The 14,427-nt window shown below is 50.7% G+C and overlaps 1 protein-coding gene across 3 annotated transcripts in view; it reads left to right on the forward strand.

Annotated features, from left to right (window-relative positions):
• UPP1 (uridine phosphorylase 1) overlaps positions 1-8,278 on the forward strand; it is a 27,419-nt gene extending 19,141 nt beyond the window's left edge. For all 3 annotated transcript variants that reach the window (XM_044920098.1, XM_021703707.1, XM_021703708.1), the window contains 6 exons: positions 1,945-2,062; positions 4,660-4,818; positions 5,175-5,289; positions 6,852-7,061; positions 7,280-7,426; positions 7,981-8,278. In XM_044920098.1, coding sequence (XP_044776033.1) covers positions 1,945-2,062; positions 4,660-4,818; positions 5,175-5,289; positions 6,852-7,061; positions 7,280-7,426; positions 7,981-8,138 — 907 coding nt within the window. In that variant the 3' untranslated portion in view covers positions 8,139-8,278. The remainder of the gene's footprint in view (positions 1-1,944; positions 2,063-4,659; positions 4,819-5,174; positions 5,290-6,851; positions 7,062-7,279; positions 7,427-7,980) is intronic.
• The last annotated feature ends 6,149 nt before the right edge of the window (positions 8,279-14,427 follow it).

Raw genomic sequence — 14,427 nt, forward strand, 5'->3', positions numbered from 1 at the left:
CTTTCTTTCTTTCTTCTTTCCTTCTTTCCTTCCTTCCCTCGCTCTCTCTTTCTTTTTCTCTTTCTTTCTTTCCTTCCTTCCTTCTTTCTGCCTTCCTTCCTTCCCTCCCTTTCTTTCTTTTTTCCTTCCCTCTTTCTTTCTTTCTTCCTTCCCTCCTTCTTTCTTTCTTTCTTCCTTCCTTCCCTCTTTCTTTTTTTCTTTCTTTCCTCCCTTCCTTCGCTCTTTCTTTCTTTTTCTCTTTCTTTCTTTCCTCCCTTCCCTCTTTCTGCCTTCCTTCCTTCCTTCCCTCCCTCTTTCTTTCTTTTTTCTTTCTTTCTTTCTTCCTTCCTTCCCTTTTTTCTCTTTCTTTCTTTCTTTCCTTCCTTCCTTCGCTCTTTCTTTCCTTCCTTCCTTCTTTCTTTTTGCCTTCCTTCCTTCCCTCCCTCCCTCTTTCTTTCTTTCTTTCTTTCTTCCTTCCTTCCCTTTCTTTCTTTTTTCTTTCTTCCCTCTTTCTTTCTTTCTTCTTTCCTTCTTTCCTTCCTTCCCTCGCTCTCTTTCTTTCCTTCCTTCCTTCTTTCTTTCTGCCTTCCTTCCTTCCCTCCCTTTCTTTCTTTTTTCCTTCCCTCTTTCTTTCTTTTTTTTCTTCTTTCTTTCTTTCTTCCTTCCCTCCTTCTTTCTTTCTTTCTTCCTTCCTTCCCTCTTTCTTTTTTTCTTTCTTCTTTCTTTCTTTCTTTCCTCCCTTCCTTCGCTCTTTCTTTCTTTTTCTCTTTCTTTCTTTCCTTCCTTCCCTCTTTCTTTCTGCCTTCCTTCCTTCCTTCCCTCCCTCTTTCTTTCTTTTTTCTTTCTTTCTTTCTTCCTTCCCTCTTTCTTTTTTTCTTCTTTCTTTCTTCCCTCTTTCTTTTTTTCTTTCTTCTTTCTTTCTTTCTTTCTTTCTTTTTTTCTTTCTTCCTTCCTTCCTTCCTTCCTTCCTTTCTTTCTTGAGTTAGATTGAAGAGGAAACAGATCAGTGGGTTCTGGACAGAAAGTCACACTCAGAAGGAAGAACAAGAAAGTCCTGAGTGCCCTGACTCAGGGATCCATATGTGTCTCTGCACCCCAGGGGCCCCGCAGGCCAGGGTTTGGGGGAGCCCCGCTGCCCGTGGGAGTCAGTCAGGCATGGATGTTGAAGGAGGTGCGTGTAAGGGTGGCAAGCTGGAGATGCAGTGTAAATAAGGTTTTATTGGAGCACAACCCCACTCGCCTGCATGTTGTCTGTGGTCCCTTCCATGTGACAACAGCTGGGTTGAGTTGCGATGGGGCCCCTGTGGCCTGCAAAACCAAAAATATTCACTCTCAGGCCTTTAATGGAGAGAAGTTTGCTGACCCTAGGTCAGTGGTGTGCTGTCCAGTAGAAATAATAATGGGAGCCACACACACTTTCAAGCTGAAAGTGAAAACCACTGAAAAGAAAACCAAAGTGGAAAGATGTCTTCTCTCCCTCCCACTGGGCATCGCACGGAAGCACTGGCAAATGCAGCCAGGCGAGAATAATTACATACAAGGTGCACTGCAAAGGTTATCTCCGGAAGGGAGAACTAGGGGCAATTCTTTTTCTTGAATTTCCATCCGTATTTTCTACGTGAATGTATTGTTTTCAAAATAAAGCCAAGGTCATGTGTCGAATGAAATGGAGTTGGGTAGCCTACTGGCTATCCTCTTTCTATTTAGCATCTTGATCTTTGTACTTTCCTGTGCTCTTCTGAGCTCTTTCTGATCAACCTCCAAACAGGGGCCCGGGGTGTGAGGAGGGGAGACGGGGAAGGAGGAGGGGGCAGAACGGAGACGGAAGTGGGAGCGTTTGTGGGCTGGGTGGCCTATCTCACCCCATGACGTGCTGCACGCATCTCGCTGACACCAGGCACCTCTGTTACGGTGGCCCCGGGCGCTGATGCTCCATAAACCTTTCACCTTCCTCTTTTGTAATAGTGACCACCTTGTACAACCCACCAACCCAAACGTAGCAGCAATGCAAGAAGACGTCCTCTACCATTTCAGTCTCAGCACCAGCACGCATGATTTCCCTGCGATGTTCGGAGATGTGAAGGTAAAAAACAGGGCTTTCGATCCTGGGGGTTTGTCTTAAGATCAGCCTCCTCGTAGATGATATGGGTAGACTTGGCGACAGAGGACCAGGTCATCAAGTTATCTTGTCACCAAGGGGGCACCTGGCCGGCATGCGACTCTCGATCTTGGGGTCGTGAGTTCGAGCCCCAGGTTGGGTGTGGACATTACTTAAAAATAAAATCTTAAAAAAAAAAAAAAGTTATATCTTCATCAGATTTTTACAAATCGTTACTTTTAAGATATGTAAACTAATGAGTGAAAGAAAACTAAGTTCTGCCATACTGGTCCCTAAATAATCTCTTATAAATTCAGCGTGTAATGGGAACCACATACAATAAATTTCCGAATGCCCCACTGAGAGAAAAGGAAAAAGGGGACACAGAACTTTCTGTAGAGGAGCAAGGGATAATAAGTGAGTAATTACATGTGTCTGTTTGTGATTTAAGGTGTGTGTATTTATCTTTTTTGTAATGGCTTATTTTGCTTCTAATCCTCCCCCTCACCCCCCAGAGTCCTGAGTTCCTCAGGGCTGGTTTATCCTGGCACAGGACTTTTGAAATGTCTGATCCCTGTGGGTACAGATGTGCTAATGTTTAGAGTCAAAATCAAAACAACCAGTGACTGTCCCAGCAGCCGCCATGTTCATTTCAAACCATGAGACAAATCCCCATGTGTTCTTCTTTTTTTTTAAATTTTTTTAAAGATTTTATTTATTTATTTATTTGACAGAGAGAGACACAGCGAGAGAGGGAACACAGGCAGGGGGAGTGGGAGAGGGAGAAGCAGGCTTCCCGCGGAGCAGGGAGCCCGATGCGGGGCTCGATCCCAGGACCCCGGGATCCTGACCTGAGCCGAAGGCAGACGCTTAACGACTGAGCCACCCAGGCGCCCCTGGCAACCACCAGTTTGTTCTCTGTATTTAAGAGTCTGCTTTTCTGTTTGTCTCTTTTTTCTTAGTTAGTTAGTTTTGTTTCCTAAATTCCACATGTGAGCGAAATCCTCTGGTGTTTGTCTTTCTCTGACTGACTTATTTCAGTTAGCATTATACCCTCTCGCTCCATCCACGTTGTTGCAAATGGCAAATGTTCTTTTTTTACGGCTGAGTAATATTCCTCTGTGTGTGTGTGTACATGTGTGTACATATACATACACACACACACACACATATATACACACACGCATCTGTATCCATTCATCTATTAATGGGCACTTGGGCTGCTTCCATATCTTGACTATTGTAAATACTGCTGCAATAGACATAAGACTGCATATAACTTCCTGATTAGTATTTTCATTTTCCTTGGGTAAATGCCCAGTAGTAGAAATACTAGGTCATAAGGTAGTTCTATTTTTAATTTTTTCAGGACCCTCCATACTGTTTTCCAGAGTGGCTGCACCAGTTTGCATTCCCACCAACAGGGCATGAGGGGTCCCCTTTCTCTGCATCCCCGCCAACATCTGTCGTTTCCTGACTTGTTAATTTTAGCCATTCTGACAGGTGTGAGGTGGTATCTCATTGTGGTTTTGATCTGCATTTCCCTGATGCTGAGTGATGTGGAGCATCTTTTCATGTGTCTGTTGGCCATCTGGGTGTCTTCTTTGGAGAAATGTCTATTCAGGTCATTTTTAAAAATCAGATTATTTGTGTTTTGTTTTTTGGGGTTTTTTTGCTGTTGAGTTGTATAAGTTCTTTTTATGTTTTGGATAGTAACTCCTATCAGACATGTCATATGCAAACATCGTTTCCCACTCAGTAGCTTTGTCATTGAGTGACGGTTTCCTTTGCTGTGCATTGTGGTCTTAATTTATTTGCTTTCCACGCATTAGAATTTAACCTAAAATTTTTTCTAGGCTATGGAAACGTTGTTTGTCATGTTTAGAGATGAATCATTCTTTCATCATCAAACTCCTTAAAACTGGCTTATGTACCTTTCCCTCTTGGGTAAAACAAAATGAAAAATAAGTTATTGTATGTGGCACTTTGCAGATGAAAGGTTTTCTGTCTCTGAGAGCCACCTACCCACGTGATAGCTCCCAGTTCCCCAGCCCCCACTGGGCCCCTGGCTCTTTCTACACTGTGGCCATCTGACCGTTGGATGGCAGGGGAGCTGTTGGTTAGAAGCCCATCTTACAGAGGGGCTGTGGGGTCCTGATCGCACAGCGAGGAGTCCACATCATTGTATGCCAAACCTAGGCTCCCTCCAGGCACCGACCGAGCTGTGCACATGATGGACAGAACCTGGAATTTCCTCCCCAGAGAGAGAGCAAGGGTCTGGTTTTCCTGGGTTGTGTGGGATGGATTACACAGGGGCCTTGTGCATGGAGCAGTGATCCCATGACCCAGTCAGTGCCTGTCAAACTGGGTGAGCATCCAAATCACCAGTGTCTGAATCACTCACGGAAGCACCCATAACGGGGCTCCCCAGGCGCAGTAGCTCTGGGCTGGGGCCAGGGACCTTCGTTACCTGCAACATCTAGGTGACGCTGATGTTGGTCGGGGGTCCCCCCTGGAGGGAACCCTGCTACGAAGATGGTGTGCCGTGCCCGGACTGACGGGGCTCTGTTCTCTGGCCGCAGTTCGTGTGTGTTGGGGGAAGCCCTACCCGGATGGAGGCCTTTGCCAAATACATGGCCAAGGAGCTGGGCCTTGACCACCCAGGTGCGGAGTATCCCAACATCTGCAGGGGGACCGACCGCTACGCCATGTTCAAAGTGGGCCCCGTGCTGTCTGTCAGCGTGAGTACCTGCCCTGGCGCTGGGCTCGGGCCTCGGGCTCTGCCAGCACCCTCCCTGGCCTGCCCTCTGCACCCATGGCCCGGGGCCCCTCAACACCAGTGTCCTCTGTCAGAGTGGGCACGGCGAGCAACCGTCCAGGGCACTCCGGGGTGCAGAGATGGTATTCAGCTCCAGATAACAGGAGCAGGTCATTGCTTCCCCACCGAGCCTCCCGGGGTGGCGACCTGCGTCACAGCTACGTGCGTGCTCTGGCACCTCCCAAAGTGATGTTTAGACATCCCCCTTGTCCGACTGCCGGCTTGACATGCCCAGGGGCACCCACCCTGACACACATGGGCGCTTCTCCCTGGTTCCAGCACGGCATAGGCATCCCCTCCACCTCCATCATGCTGCACGAGCTCATCAAGCTTCTCTACCACGCCCACTGCTCCGACGTCACCGTCATCCGCATCGGCACGTCCGGGGGGATTGGTAAGTGTGCAGGAGGCCTCCGCCCGGGGCCAGCATCCCGCACACGAGGACCTAGAGCTCCCTGCGGGCAGGCCCCGTGCAGGGCGGGCTTGGGTACTCAGAGCGTCTACCGGCTTTGTCCGCGGAAGCTCATCAGCAGGAGGCATGAAAAGAAGCTCGTTTTGTTACTTTTCATCCAGCTGATTCTCCCAACCCAGCCCCCGGAAGTAGGTTGCGGAAAGGTGCGGGGCCCGGCGTTGCAGAGCCTCGTCCTCTTGGGGTGATGTGCTCGGAACCTCCTTGTCTGCCTGCCTGCCTCTCTCCCTTCCTTCTAACCGCTTCTCTGCCTTTCTCCTGTCCTCTGCACCTCCCTATTCCTGCAAGGATTCGAATCACCGTAGGAAAAAACCAACAGGAAAATCAAAGAGAGAGATGGAACACAAAGCTAAGTGTCCTTAAGTTGCCTAAAGGGTCCCCAGGCTGATCCTGAGCGTGTTGTTTTGTTTTGTCTCTGAATGCCAGAGAGAGGGCAAAGAGAGGACAGGATGCAGTGAGAAAGCCCAGGGCACATTTGCTTTACGTAAGCTGCTGGCTTTCTTGACTCTGACAATCCCACCCGGGGGCTCAGGGCTGCCCTGTTCCTGGCCCCTTCTGGGAGGGGCTCACACGCCCCAGGTTGAGGGTGACGAGGACAGCAGAAGGGGTGTGACATCCCTGGGCTTGTGAAGGAATGAGAGCCAGCAGCTGAGCGCCCTGCAGGTTAAGCCCCAGGGTGGGAGCAACTCCACTGACCAGAATAGGGACCAAAACAGCATGGGAGAGAAAGTCCAGATAAATACACAGGGGACCAAGACATGCTTTGTCACATTTCCTGGAAACGGCTGATGGGGGGGCTCTAGAACCATCCCCTAGCTTCCTCGTCCCTGCTTCCTAAATGTTTAAGAAACCCAACTTCCCTTTCAGGTAAGTATTCGGAAAGGCTCATGGTCACATCCCACACAAAGTTATTAGAAGATCAAAGAATAGGAGCAGAGTGATGTCCCTACAAATGTGAAAATGCCCCAGGAGGGGATGCCCAGGAAACTTGGGAAGTGGAACCCTAGTATCGCAGGGATCAAAGGAAGATGGGATCGGCTGGGAGTCGGGAGGTGCTGGAGCTGGGTTTGGGGTGCACAGGGGTTCCTTAGACTCTTCTACTTCTGTAGTTATTTGAAGTCATAAATAATGAAAAAGCACAAAGCAGGGACCAGGTAAGCACACTGTGGTCACCTGAGCGGTGGCGTGTCAGTTAAAATCAGCAAGGGCTGGAGGACTCAGAACATGTAACAGGGACAGGGGGTCCCCAGCAGTTTCGTTCTCTTTGCTCTTTTCTCTTCCGTATTCTCTGCAAGGCTTATGCATTACTTCTATCATCAGAAGAAAGAATTTGATGCAGAAAATGGATCCTTAGCAATTGCCTTTTAGAACGTTACCAGGTGTCCTGGTATTTTGGTCTGTAGATGGGTCATTTTCCTTTCTGCGTGCGCTCTGCGGTGCCCTCCCCACCTGCCCTGCGTGGCCGCAACACCTGCTTCTCTCTTCAGGTCTGAAGCCTGGCTCTGTGGTCATCACCCGGCAGGCGGTGGATGCCTCCTTCAAGCCAGTGTTCGAGCAGGTGGTCCTGGGGAAGCGGGTGGTTCAGAGGACGCACCTGGATGAGGAGCTCGCGGAGGAGCTGATGCAGTGTGCTTTGGATCTGCTGGAGTTCCCCACGGTCCTAGGGAACACCATGTGCACCTCAGACTTCTATGAAGGTGACAGGGAGGGGTCTCCATCCTGCCCGGGGCTCCTGTCTCTTCCGGGTTTCCATGGTGCCTAGAGTGCTCTGCTTATGGGCGGGCAGGGCCCGGAGGGATCCGAAGTGTCCCTGTGTCCTGGCGGGTAGCACAGTCCTGGCATGCAGTAGGTGCTTACTGTGTGCAAGTGGTGAGCACACCCAGGTCAACGTTGGCACATGTGCAATTGTCTTCAGGGCAAGGCCGTCTGGACGGCGCGCTCTGCTCCTACACAGAGAAGGACAAGCAGAAGTACTTGCAGGCAGCCCACTCGGCTGGCATCTGCAACATCGAGATGGAGTCTTCGGTCTTGGCGGCCATATGCGGTGCATGCAGCATCCCAGGTAGGCAGGCGAGCGTCTGGTCACCGGGGTCCCGTCCAGATCCTCCTCCCGCCCCCATCACCCACCACTCACCACCTGCCAGCTGCGGCTGCCTTCCACCCACCCTCCCCCGAGGCAAGTTTCTGGATGGGGTGGCATTGTCCAGCCCTATGCTCGGACACCTTTGACTGTCACACCGTCCAGGGCGGGGTCCTCAGTGGCTGTGCAGTGGCTAGCATGCACGGAGTGGGACGAGAAAGACCCGCCTCCACTCAGGTCAGGAGGCTCCCGACACTGCCGTGAGCCTGCTTTCAAAGCTCCTTAGACTCCTGATTAGCGGTTAATCCATCCCCAAGTTCCTAGGCTCGCCTTCAGGGTCCGCTCCCCCTTCCAGAATTCCCAGAAGCCTGGCTTTCAAGGGACTTGCTTGAAAGCTTCTTTCGAGGTGAAGGCGGGGAGGAATCAGGCGAGAACAGGGCAGGCCTGCGGGACAGCCGAGGGGACTCCTTGCCTGTCTTGGGGAATTCAATTGGAAAGCTGGTGCTTGGCCGTGACGCGGCGTTTGCTCTCTGCAGTGGCCGTGGTGTGTGTCACTCTGCTCAACCGCCTGGAGGGGGACCAGGTCAGCAGCCCCCACGAGGTGCTGGTCGAGTACCAGCAACGGCCACAACGGTTGGTGAGCCACTTCATCAAGAAGCGCCTCGCGGCCGCCCAAAACCCCCTGAATCTCTAAAGACGCGCGGTTACGATTGCTGCAAATTAAGTCACCATCGGGCGCCCGGCCTGCTCAGTCATGAGAGCATGCGGCTCTTGAGATCTCGGAGTCCTGAGCTCAAGCCCCACGCTGGGTGCAGTGATTACTTAAATAAATAAATAAGCTTAAAAAAAAATCACCATCGAAATCTCCTTTTGTGGGGTGCCTGGATGGCTCATATAGTTAAGCATCCGCCTTCGGCTCAGGTCATGATCCCAGGGTCCTGGGATTGAGCCCCGCATCGGGCTCCCTGCTCAGTGGGAAGCCTGCTTCTCCCTCTCCCGCTCCCCCTGCTTGTGTTCCCTCTCTCGCTGGGTCTCTCTCTGTCAAATAAATAAATAAAATCTTTAAAAAAAGGGGGGGTGCGCCTGGGTGGCTCAGTCGTTAAGCATCTGCCTTCGGCTCAGGTCATGATCCCAGGGTCCTGGGATCGAGTCCCACATCGGGCTCCCTGCTCCGCGGGAAGCCTGCTTCTCCCTCTCCCACTCCCCCTGCTTGTGTTCCCTCTCCTGCTCTGTCAAATAAATAAATAAATAAATAAATAAAATCTTTTTAAAAAATCTCCTTTTGTATATCTTCATGTACACTTTACATAAGAATTTAGGGAATTGGGTTGCATTTCAGAGGCTAAGAATCCCGCATTAACAACACAGATTTTTCTAAAAGCTTCCTTGGAGTGTTTTTGACCACATTAGCGCAGGGTGGGTTCTGTGTAAGGATGTTCCTCTGAATATTTGAAATATTTCCAGAGAAATTTTTCAGACTTTTCAATTCTAGTGGTTGTCAGATTTCACATCACTAAGCAGGAAATCCAACTATAGTTCCACAAAACTTATTTCCTGATAAATTTTTGGAATTCCTTCACCACTTGTAGTGAGAGATGACCAAAGAAGCAGGAGTTTGAGACATAAATGCGCTTAGGCATATACTCTTCTGGAACATTCCATGCCTGAGTATCACACAGTGATGACTGCTGGCTAGATGGGTCTGGGTCCAAGCACCTGCGGGTGGGAATTACACATCCTGGCCCCAAGACCCCTTGTGCAGCTCATCCTCCCTGGTGCGTTGGGCTCAGGCTCTCCTGCAAGGTGCGCTGGTGTGCACGTCCCCTAGCGTCCTGGAGTTGGTCACAGAGTGGCCCTGGCTGCGATGCTGAGGGTGCCAGCAGGGAGAACCCAGGGTGTCCTCGTCTCCGGGGAGTGGCAGCCGCCCCTTCTGGGGTGTCCCGGCCCCCCATCCCAGGGGTGCTCGGGTCTTGGGACATCCCCGGCTTCTGTTTGTCCCAGGTGACTTCTCCACACTTGTGCATCAATGTGGCTAATTTCTGGTATTCAATTCTGTTTTAAATACTTGAGGTGCGGGGCGCCTGGGTGGCTCAGTCAGTTAAGCGTCTGCCTTCGGCTCAGGTCATGATCCTGGGGTCCTGGGATCTAGCCCCGCATCGGGCTCCCTGCTCTGCGGGAAGCCTGTTTCTCCCTCTCCCGCTCCCCCTGCTTGTGTTCCCGCTCTCGCTGGGGCTCTCTCTGTCAAATAAATAAATAAAGTCTTTAAAAAAGAAAAAAGAAAAACCACTTGGGCACAATTTTATCTCCACGAAGGAAGCTGAGGGACACTTGTCAGTAGGTTGACCCTCCTCTGTAGTTCGCCTTCTCACACCTCGTCCCTTCTGGAGAGGGCATGGCTACTCCAATTTAAAAAAAAATTATTTTAGGTAGGCTCCATGCTTGAATTCACGACCCCGAGAGCAAGTCACGTTCTCTACCGACAGCCTGCCAGGCACCCTCCGTGTTAATAAAGCCCTGGCACGGTCCCTAAGAGAGGGAGTTCGGAAGATCCGACCCTGGCCCATGCCAGTCCGTGGCTGGGCTCCCTGTGCTTGCAGGGCGGTCTGTAAATGCCCCTCTTCCTGGAAATGGATTGTACTCAGTCTCCCAGAGGTCATGGGCTTGAGCAAGGGATGGCATTTACCGGCCGCAGTGTGGACATTCAGCCATGGACCAGCCTTTCTCGGAGGCGGTGAGCTGCCCCCCTGTGGAGGGTTTAGCAGGTGTGGCAAGGGGGTCCCTACGGGAGGTGCCCACTGGACCTGATGTGACGTCCGGAGACATGCCATCTGTCTCCATTCCTAGAGAGACCTGAATGGGCGTCGGCTTGTCTGCGGAGGTGGCATGGGGGGGCCACCCCAAAACGTGCCCCTCTGGCCTAACGATGGAGAAACAAACGGCAGAGGCAGGGGAAGCTCTGAAAACAGAGTAGAAAACAGAGTAGAACTTGGCCTTTTGTGAGGGAAATTTCCATCCATCAGGGAAATCTCCATTTGTATGGGTGTCTCCCTCCCCGTACCGGGAAGAAAATCTGGAACCCGAGAGCATTTGTGGGAACGGAGAGGGGTTGGTCTGCCAGTCTGGTTTTACTTCAGGCAGATCCCAGGTCCCCTGGAGGAGGATGGAACTGGGGAGCCCTGGGACCCTCTGTCCACTGCTCTGGACCCTCCCCAGGCTGTAGTGGGGGGCCAGGGGCCAGCGAAGCCCCCAGTTTTGACGGGGAGGGGCCGTGTGGATGTCCCACGTGGGTACCGGCGCTCACAGAAGTTGGGTGACCTGCGTGGGACCCGGTGAGGTAGTGTGCTGTCCCTGCAGAGGGCGCTTGACCTGGGTTCAAGAGAGACACAGTCACATCCCCTGTAAAATGTGGGTCAAGTGTGTGCAAGCATCCTGCTCACGCCCAAAGCCCTCTCTTTGTAATGGAATGTCTCCTTTCCTCCAAAGTCGCTTTATCTCACTTTGGACAATTACTAAATTCTCTGTATTTCAATTTTTTCTCCAAAAATCTTGTGTGTATATAAGTCTGTGTTTAGGGACGCCTGGGTGGCTCAGTCGGTTAAGCGTGTGCCTTCGGCTCAGGTCATGGTCCCAGGGTCCTGGGATCGAGTCCCGCATCGGGCTCCCTGCTCAGTGGGGAGTCTGCTTCTCCCTCTCCCTCTGCCGCTCCCCCTGCTTGTGCTCTCTCTTTCTCTCTGACAAATAAATAAAATCTTTAATAAAAAATAAGTTTGTGTTTATCATGCATTATACCTGATTAGTGGGACACAAAGGCAGAGGAGAAATTATTATATTTCCTTACTACCTACAGCCCACTGACAAGTCCTTGAAACAAGCAGAGTGACGTTCCTCTAGGGACTCAACTGCCCCGATGTTAATACTTTGCTAAGGGCAAAAGGCAATCCTAGCCCGAACCACCCCGCCCTCCGCCCGCCCACAACCGGCCTCACCAGGATCCTGTAAGTCTACTTTAACATATAAAAATTCCTTTAAAAATTTCCTTTATCTCTAAAGCCCCGAAGATACGTGTTGGCAATCATCCCCCAAGCATATGGCCCACCGATCTACATCTGAAGGGTCTCATGAGTAGGGTTTTATTAGATGGTAATAAATGACCTTTTCCCAACAATAATTAGCCCCGTCAAGGTCCTGGAAACCTTGCTTCCAAAATTCTTCAGAGACTCCTGCTATACCCCCTCCCAACTTGAGAGTATATAATGGGCCACCCCTCATGGCCCCCCGTGCGGCTCTTTCTGCCCAAGGGTCCTGTCCCCTTGCTTTAACAAAACTACCTTTCTGCACCAAAGGCGTCTCAAGCATTCTTTCTTGGCCATCGGCTTCGAACCCTAACATCTTCCCTACCTCAAGAACGTGTCATATACAACTTAGAAATAGTGACAAATACACAACGACCCCTAGTGTAAGTTCCTGGTTCTCACAGAACGCTGTCACTGAAACCTTAGCCGCCGTGGGGTTTCCATGCAGCCCCGGCTTCACAGATGGAGTCGAGTCCCTTCTGCGAACTTCTTAACGCATTTATTATTGTTGAATGTAATGTGCAACCTGCTGGCGAACGATTTCTAATCCCCACTTACACTGATTAAACCGAAACCTCTGTCATCTTTAGCACTCATATATGGAGCCCCCTGGCCCATCACTACCCGAGCCATTTCACTGCTAAATACTTACTCGTCCTCAAACCCTTGGAGAGCATTTTCTCAGGTTTTTCTGTTATTCACCAGCTGACAGCTGCAGACGTGAGAGGCTTTGACGTTTAATCTGTATTGTTAGCACTGCCCCATCATCTTCTTTTTCTTTTTTTAAGATTTATTTATTTATTTGAGAGAGCGAGCGAGCGAGTGTGCGCGCGCAAATGTGGGGGAGGGGGCAGAGGGAGAGAGAGAATCTCAAGCAGACTCTGCACTGAGCAGGGAGCCCCATGCAGGGCTTGATCCCAGGACCCTGAGATCATGACCTGAGCCAAAATCAAGAGTCAGACGCTCAACCGACTGAGCCACCCAGGCATCCCTCCACTATCATTTTCTTAAGTCTAGATAATCAATAGTACAATAAATCAAGTCCCAACTATAGTGTTTCCACAGTGTAAATACTCCCACCACGTTGGATTACAAGCCTCCAGCATCAGTCTCTGAACACAGTGGATTGGGGATGAGACACACACAGCAGCATATTTGCATCCTACAGGGGACGCCTGGGTGGCTCAGTCCGTTGGGCGTCTGCCTTCGGCTCAGGTCATGATCTCAGGGTCCTGGGATCGGGCTCCCTGCTCTGCGGGGAGCCTGCTTCTCCCTCTGTCTCTGCCTCTCTCTGTCTCTCACGAATAAAGAAATGAAATCTTTAAAAAAATATTTGCATCCTACCAATTCACTGGATATAAATATCCATTTATATTTTACGTAGATTAAAAGCAGTAACATGTAGTAAGATGATTGAGAAGTGATGAGTTTTGAGTATTTCTCACTTTTGCTTTTTCATGTAATTATATGTCATAGTGAGTTAATTCAATTTTTCAGAACGGGGTTAACAACTGGTTGGTAAAATTCTTGACAATGGTCACAATCAGCTCTTTAGACCCAGTAGGAGCCTGCTGGGGCCCATCCCTACCCGAGGGCCGGGGGAGCTGGAACTGGAGAGGGGCCCAGAGGAGGGAATGAGACGATGGGAGGGGAGGGTGGGGGGCAGTGGGGGAGCAGAGGAGGACAGAGACCCGACTCACCTGGTGCGATCTGTTGAGATTTATAGGGTGAGGATCAAAAGGGGCAAAGTGTGCACAAACATGGAGAACGCTGTGGGGTACCGGACAGGTGAGGAGTCGGGAGGACCACTCAGCTCTCTAGAAGCACCATGAAAGCAGCCCGGGAGACAGGGAGGCAGCTGCATGGGGCTCTAGTCTTGTATCTAAACCCCCCAAGTTAGGTGTTGCTATGAAACATTATGCAGATCATGGAAACGAGGCCCAAAGTTGGGCGTCGTGACCTGTCAATGTCCCTGGGGGTACAGATGACAGAAGGACTCTCAAGGGAAGGGGCTGGGTTGACTCAGGGTTATTCTTGGGTCGGCGTCCCAGATGCCGTGAAGCCCCAGGCTCACCGGGGGACTGTTTCTGGTAGAGCTGCAAATGGTTTCTGTCCGGGGGCAGGGGAGGGGGGGGTGCTGACACGGAAGGGGGGCCCCTCTGGGACACTAACCAGTGTCCCTGGGGCGGGGGCGGGGGTTCTGGTCTCCTCACCTTACAAGGGCACTAATCCCATCATGGGCCCCACCCTCATGACCTCATCTACCCCTGATCAGCTCCCAGGGGCCCAGCTTCCTAAACCATCATGTGGTGGGCAGGTTTCAACATATGGATTTGGGAAGGACACAAACGTTGAGTCTCTAATGGGGGTGAATAACAGAAACCAGGTCTATGGCTCAGGGTTTTGGAAGCTCTGTGAAGAGGGGGGCTGGGACGCAGACCAGATATGTCGTTTTATTATAGCACAGTACACATAGGTTTATAATGTCCCTACGGCGGAATCTCCTTAAGGCAGAGGCCTTTGAATTTTTGATCATGTATTCCTGAGAGTAATTTTGAAAATCTGTGTACCCCTGGTGAAATTTTAAGCTTACATCAACTTTTATCATAAGTTTAACAGGGGCGTCTGGGTAGCTCAGATGGTTGAGCGTTTGCCTTCAGCTCGGGTCATGATCTCCAGATCTTGGGATCCAGCCCCGAGTCGAGCCCCCTGTCAGGCTCCCTGTTCAGTGGGGAGCCTGCTTCTCCCTCTTCCTCGGCCCCTCCCCGTGCTCCTGCTCATGCGTGCGCTCTCTCTCTTTCTGTATCTCTGTCTCAAATGAATAAATAAAAAATTCTTTAAGAAAATGAAATAGCTACTAGAACCTTAAAAATAAAATAAGTTTAACAGAGGCAAAGGATACAATTTCTG

This window comes from Neomonachus schauinslandi, chromosome 12, assembly GCF_002201575.2.
Source record: "Neomonachus schauinslandi chromosome 12, ASM220157v2, whole genome shotgun sequence".
In the NCBI taxonomy this organism is placed as follows: Eukaryota; Metazoa; Chordata; class Mammalia; order Carnivora; family Phocidae; genus Neomonachus; species Neomonachus schauinslandi.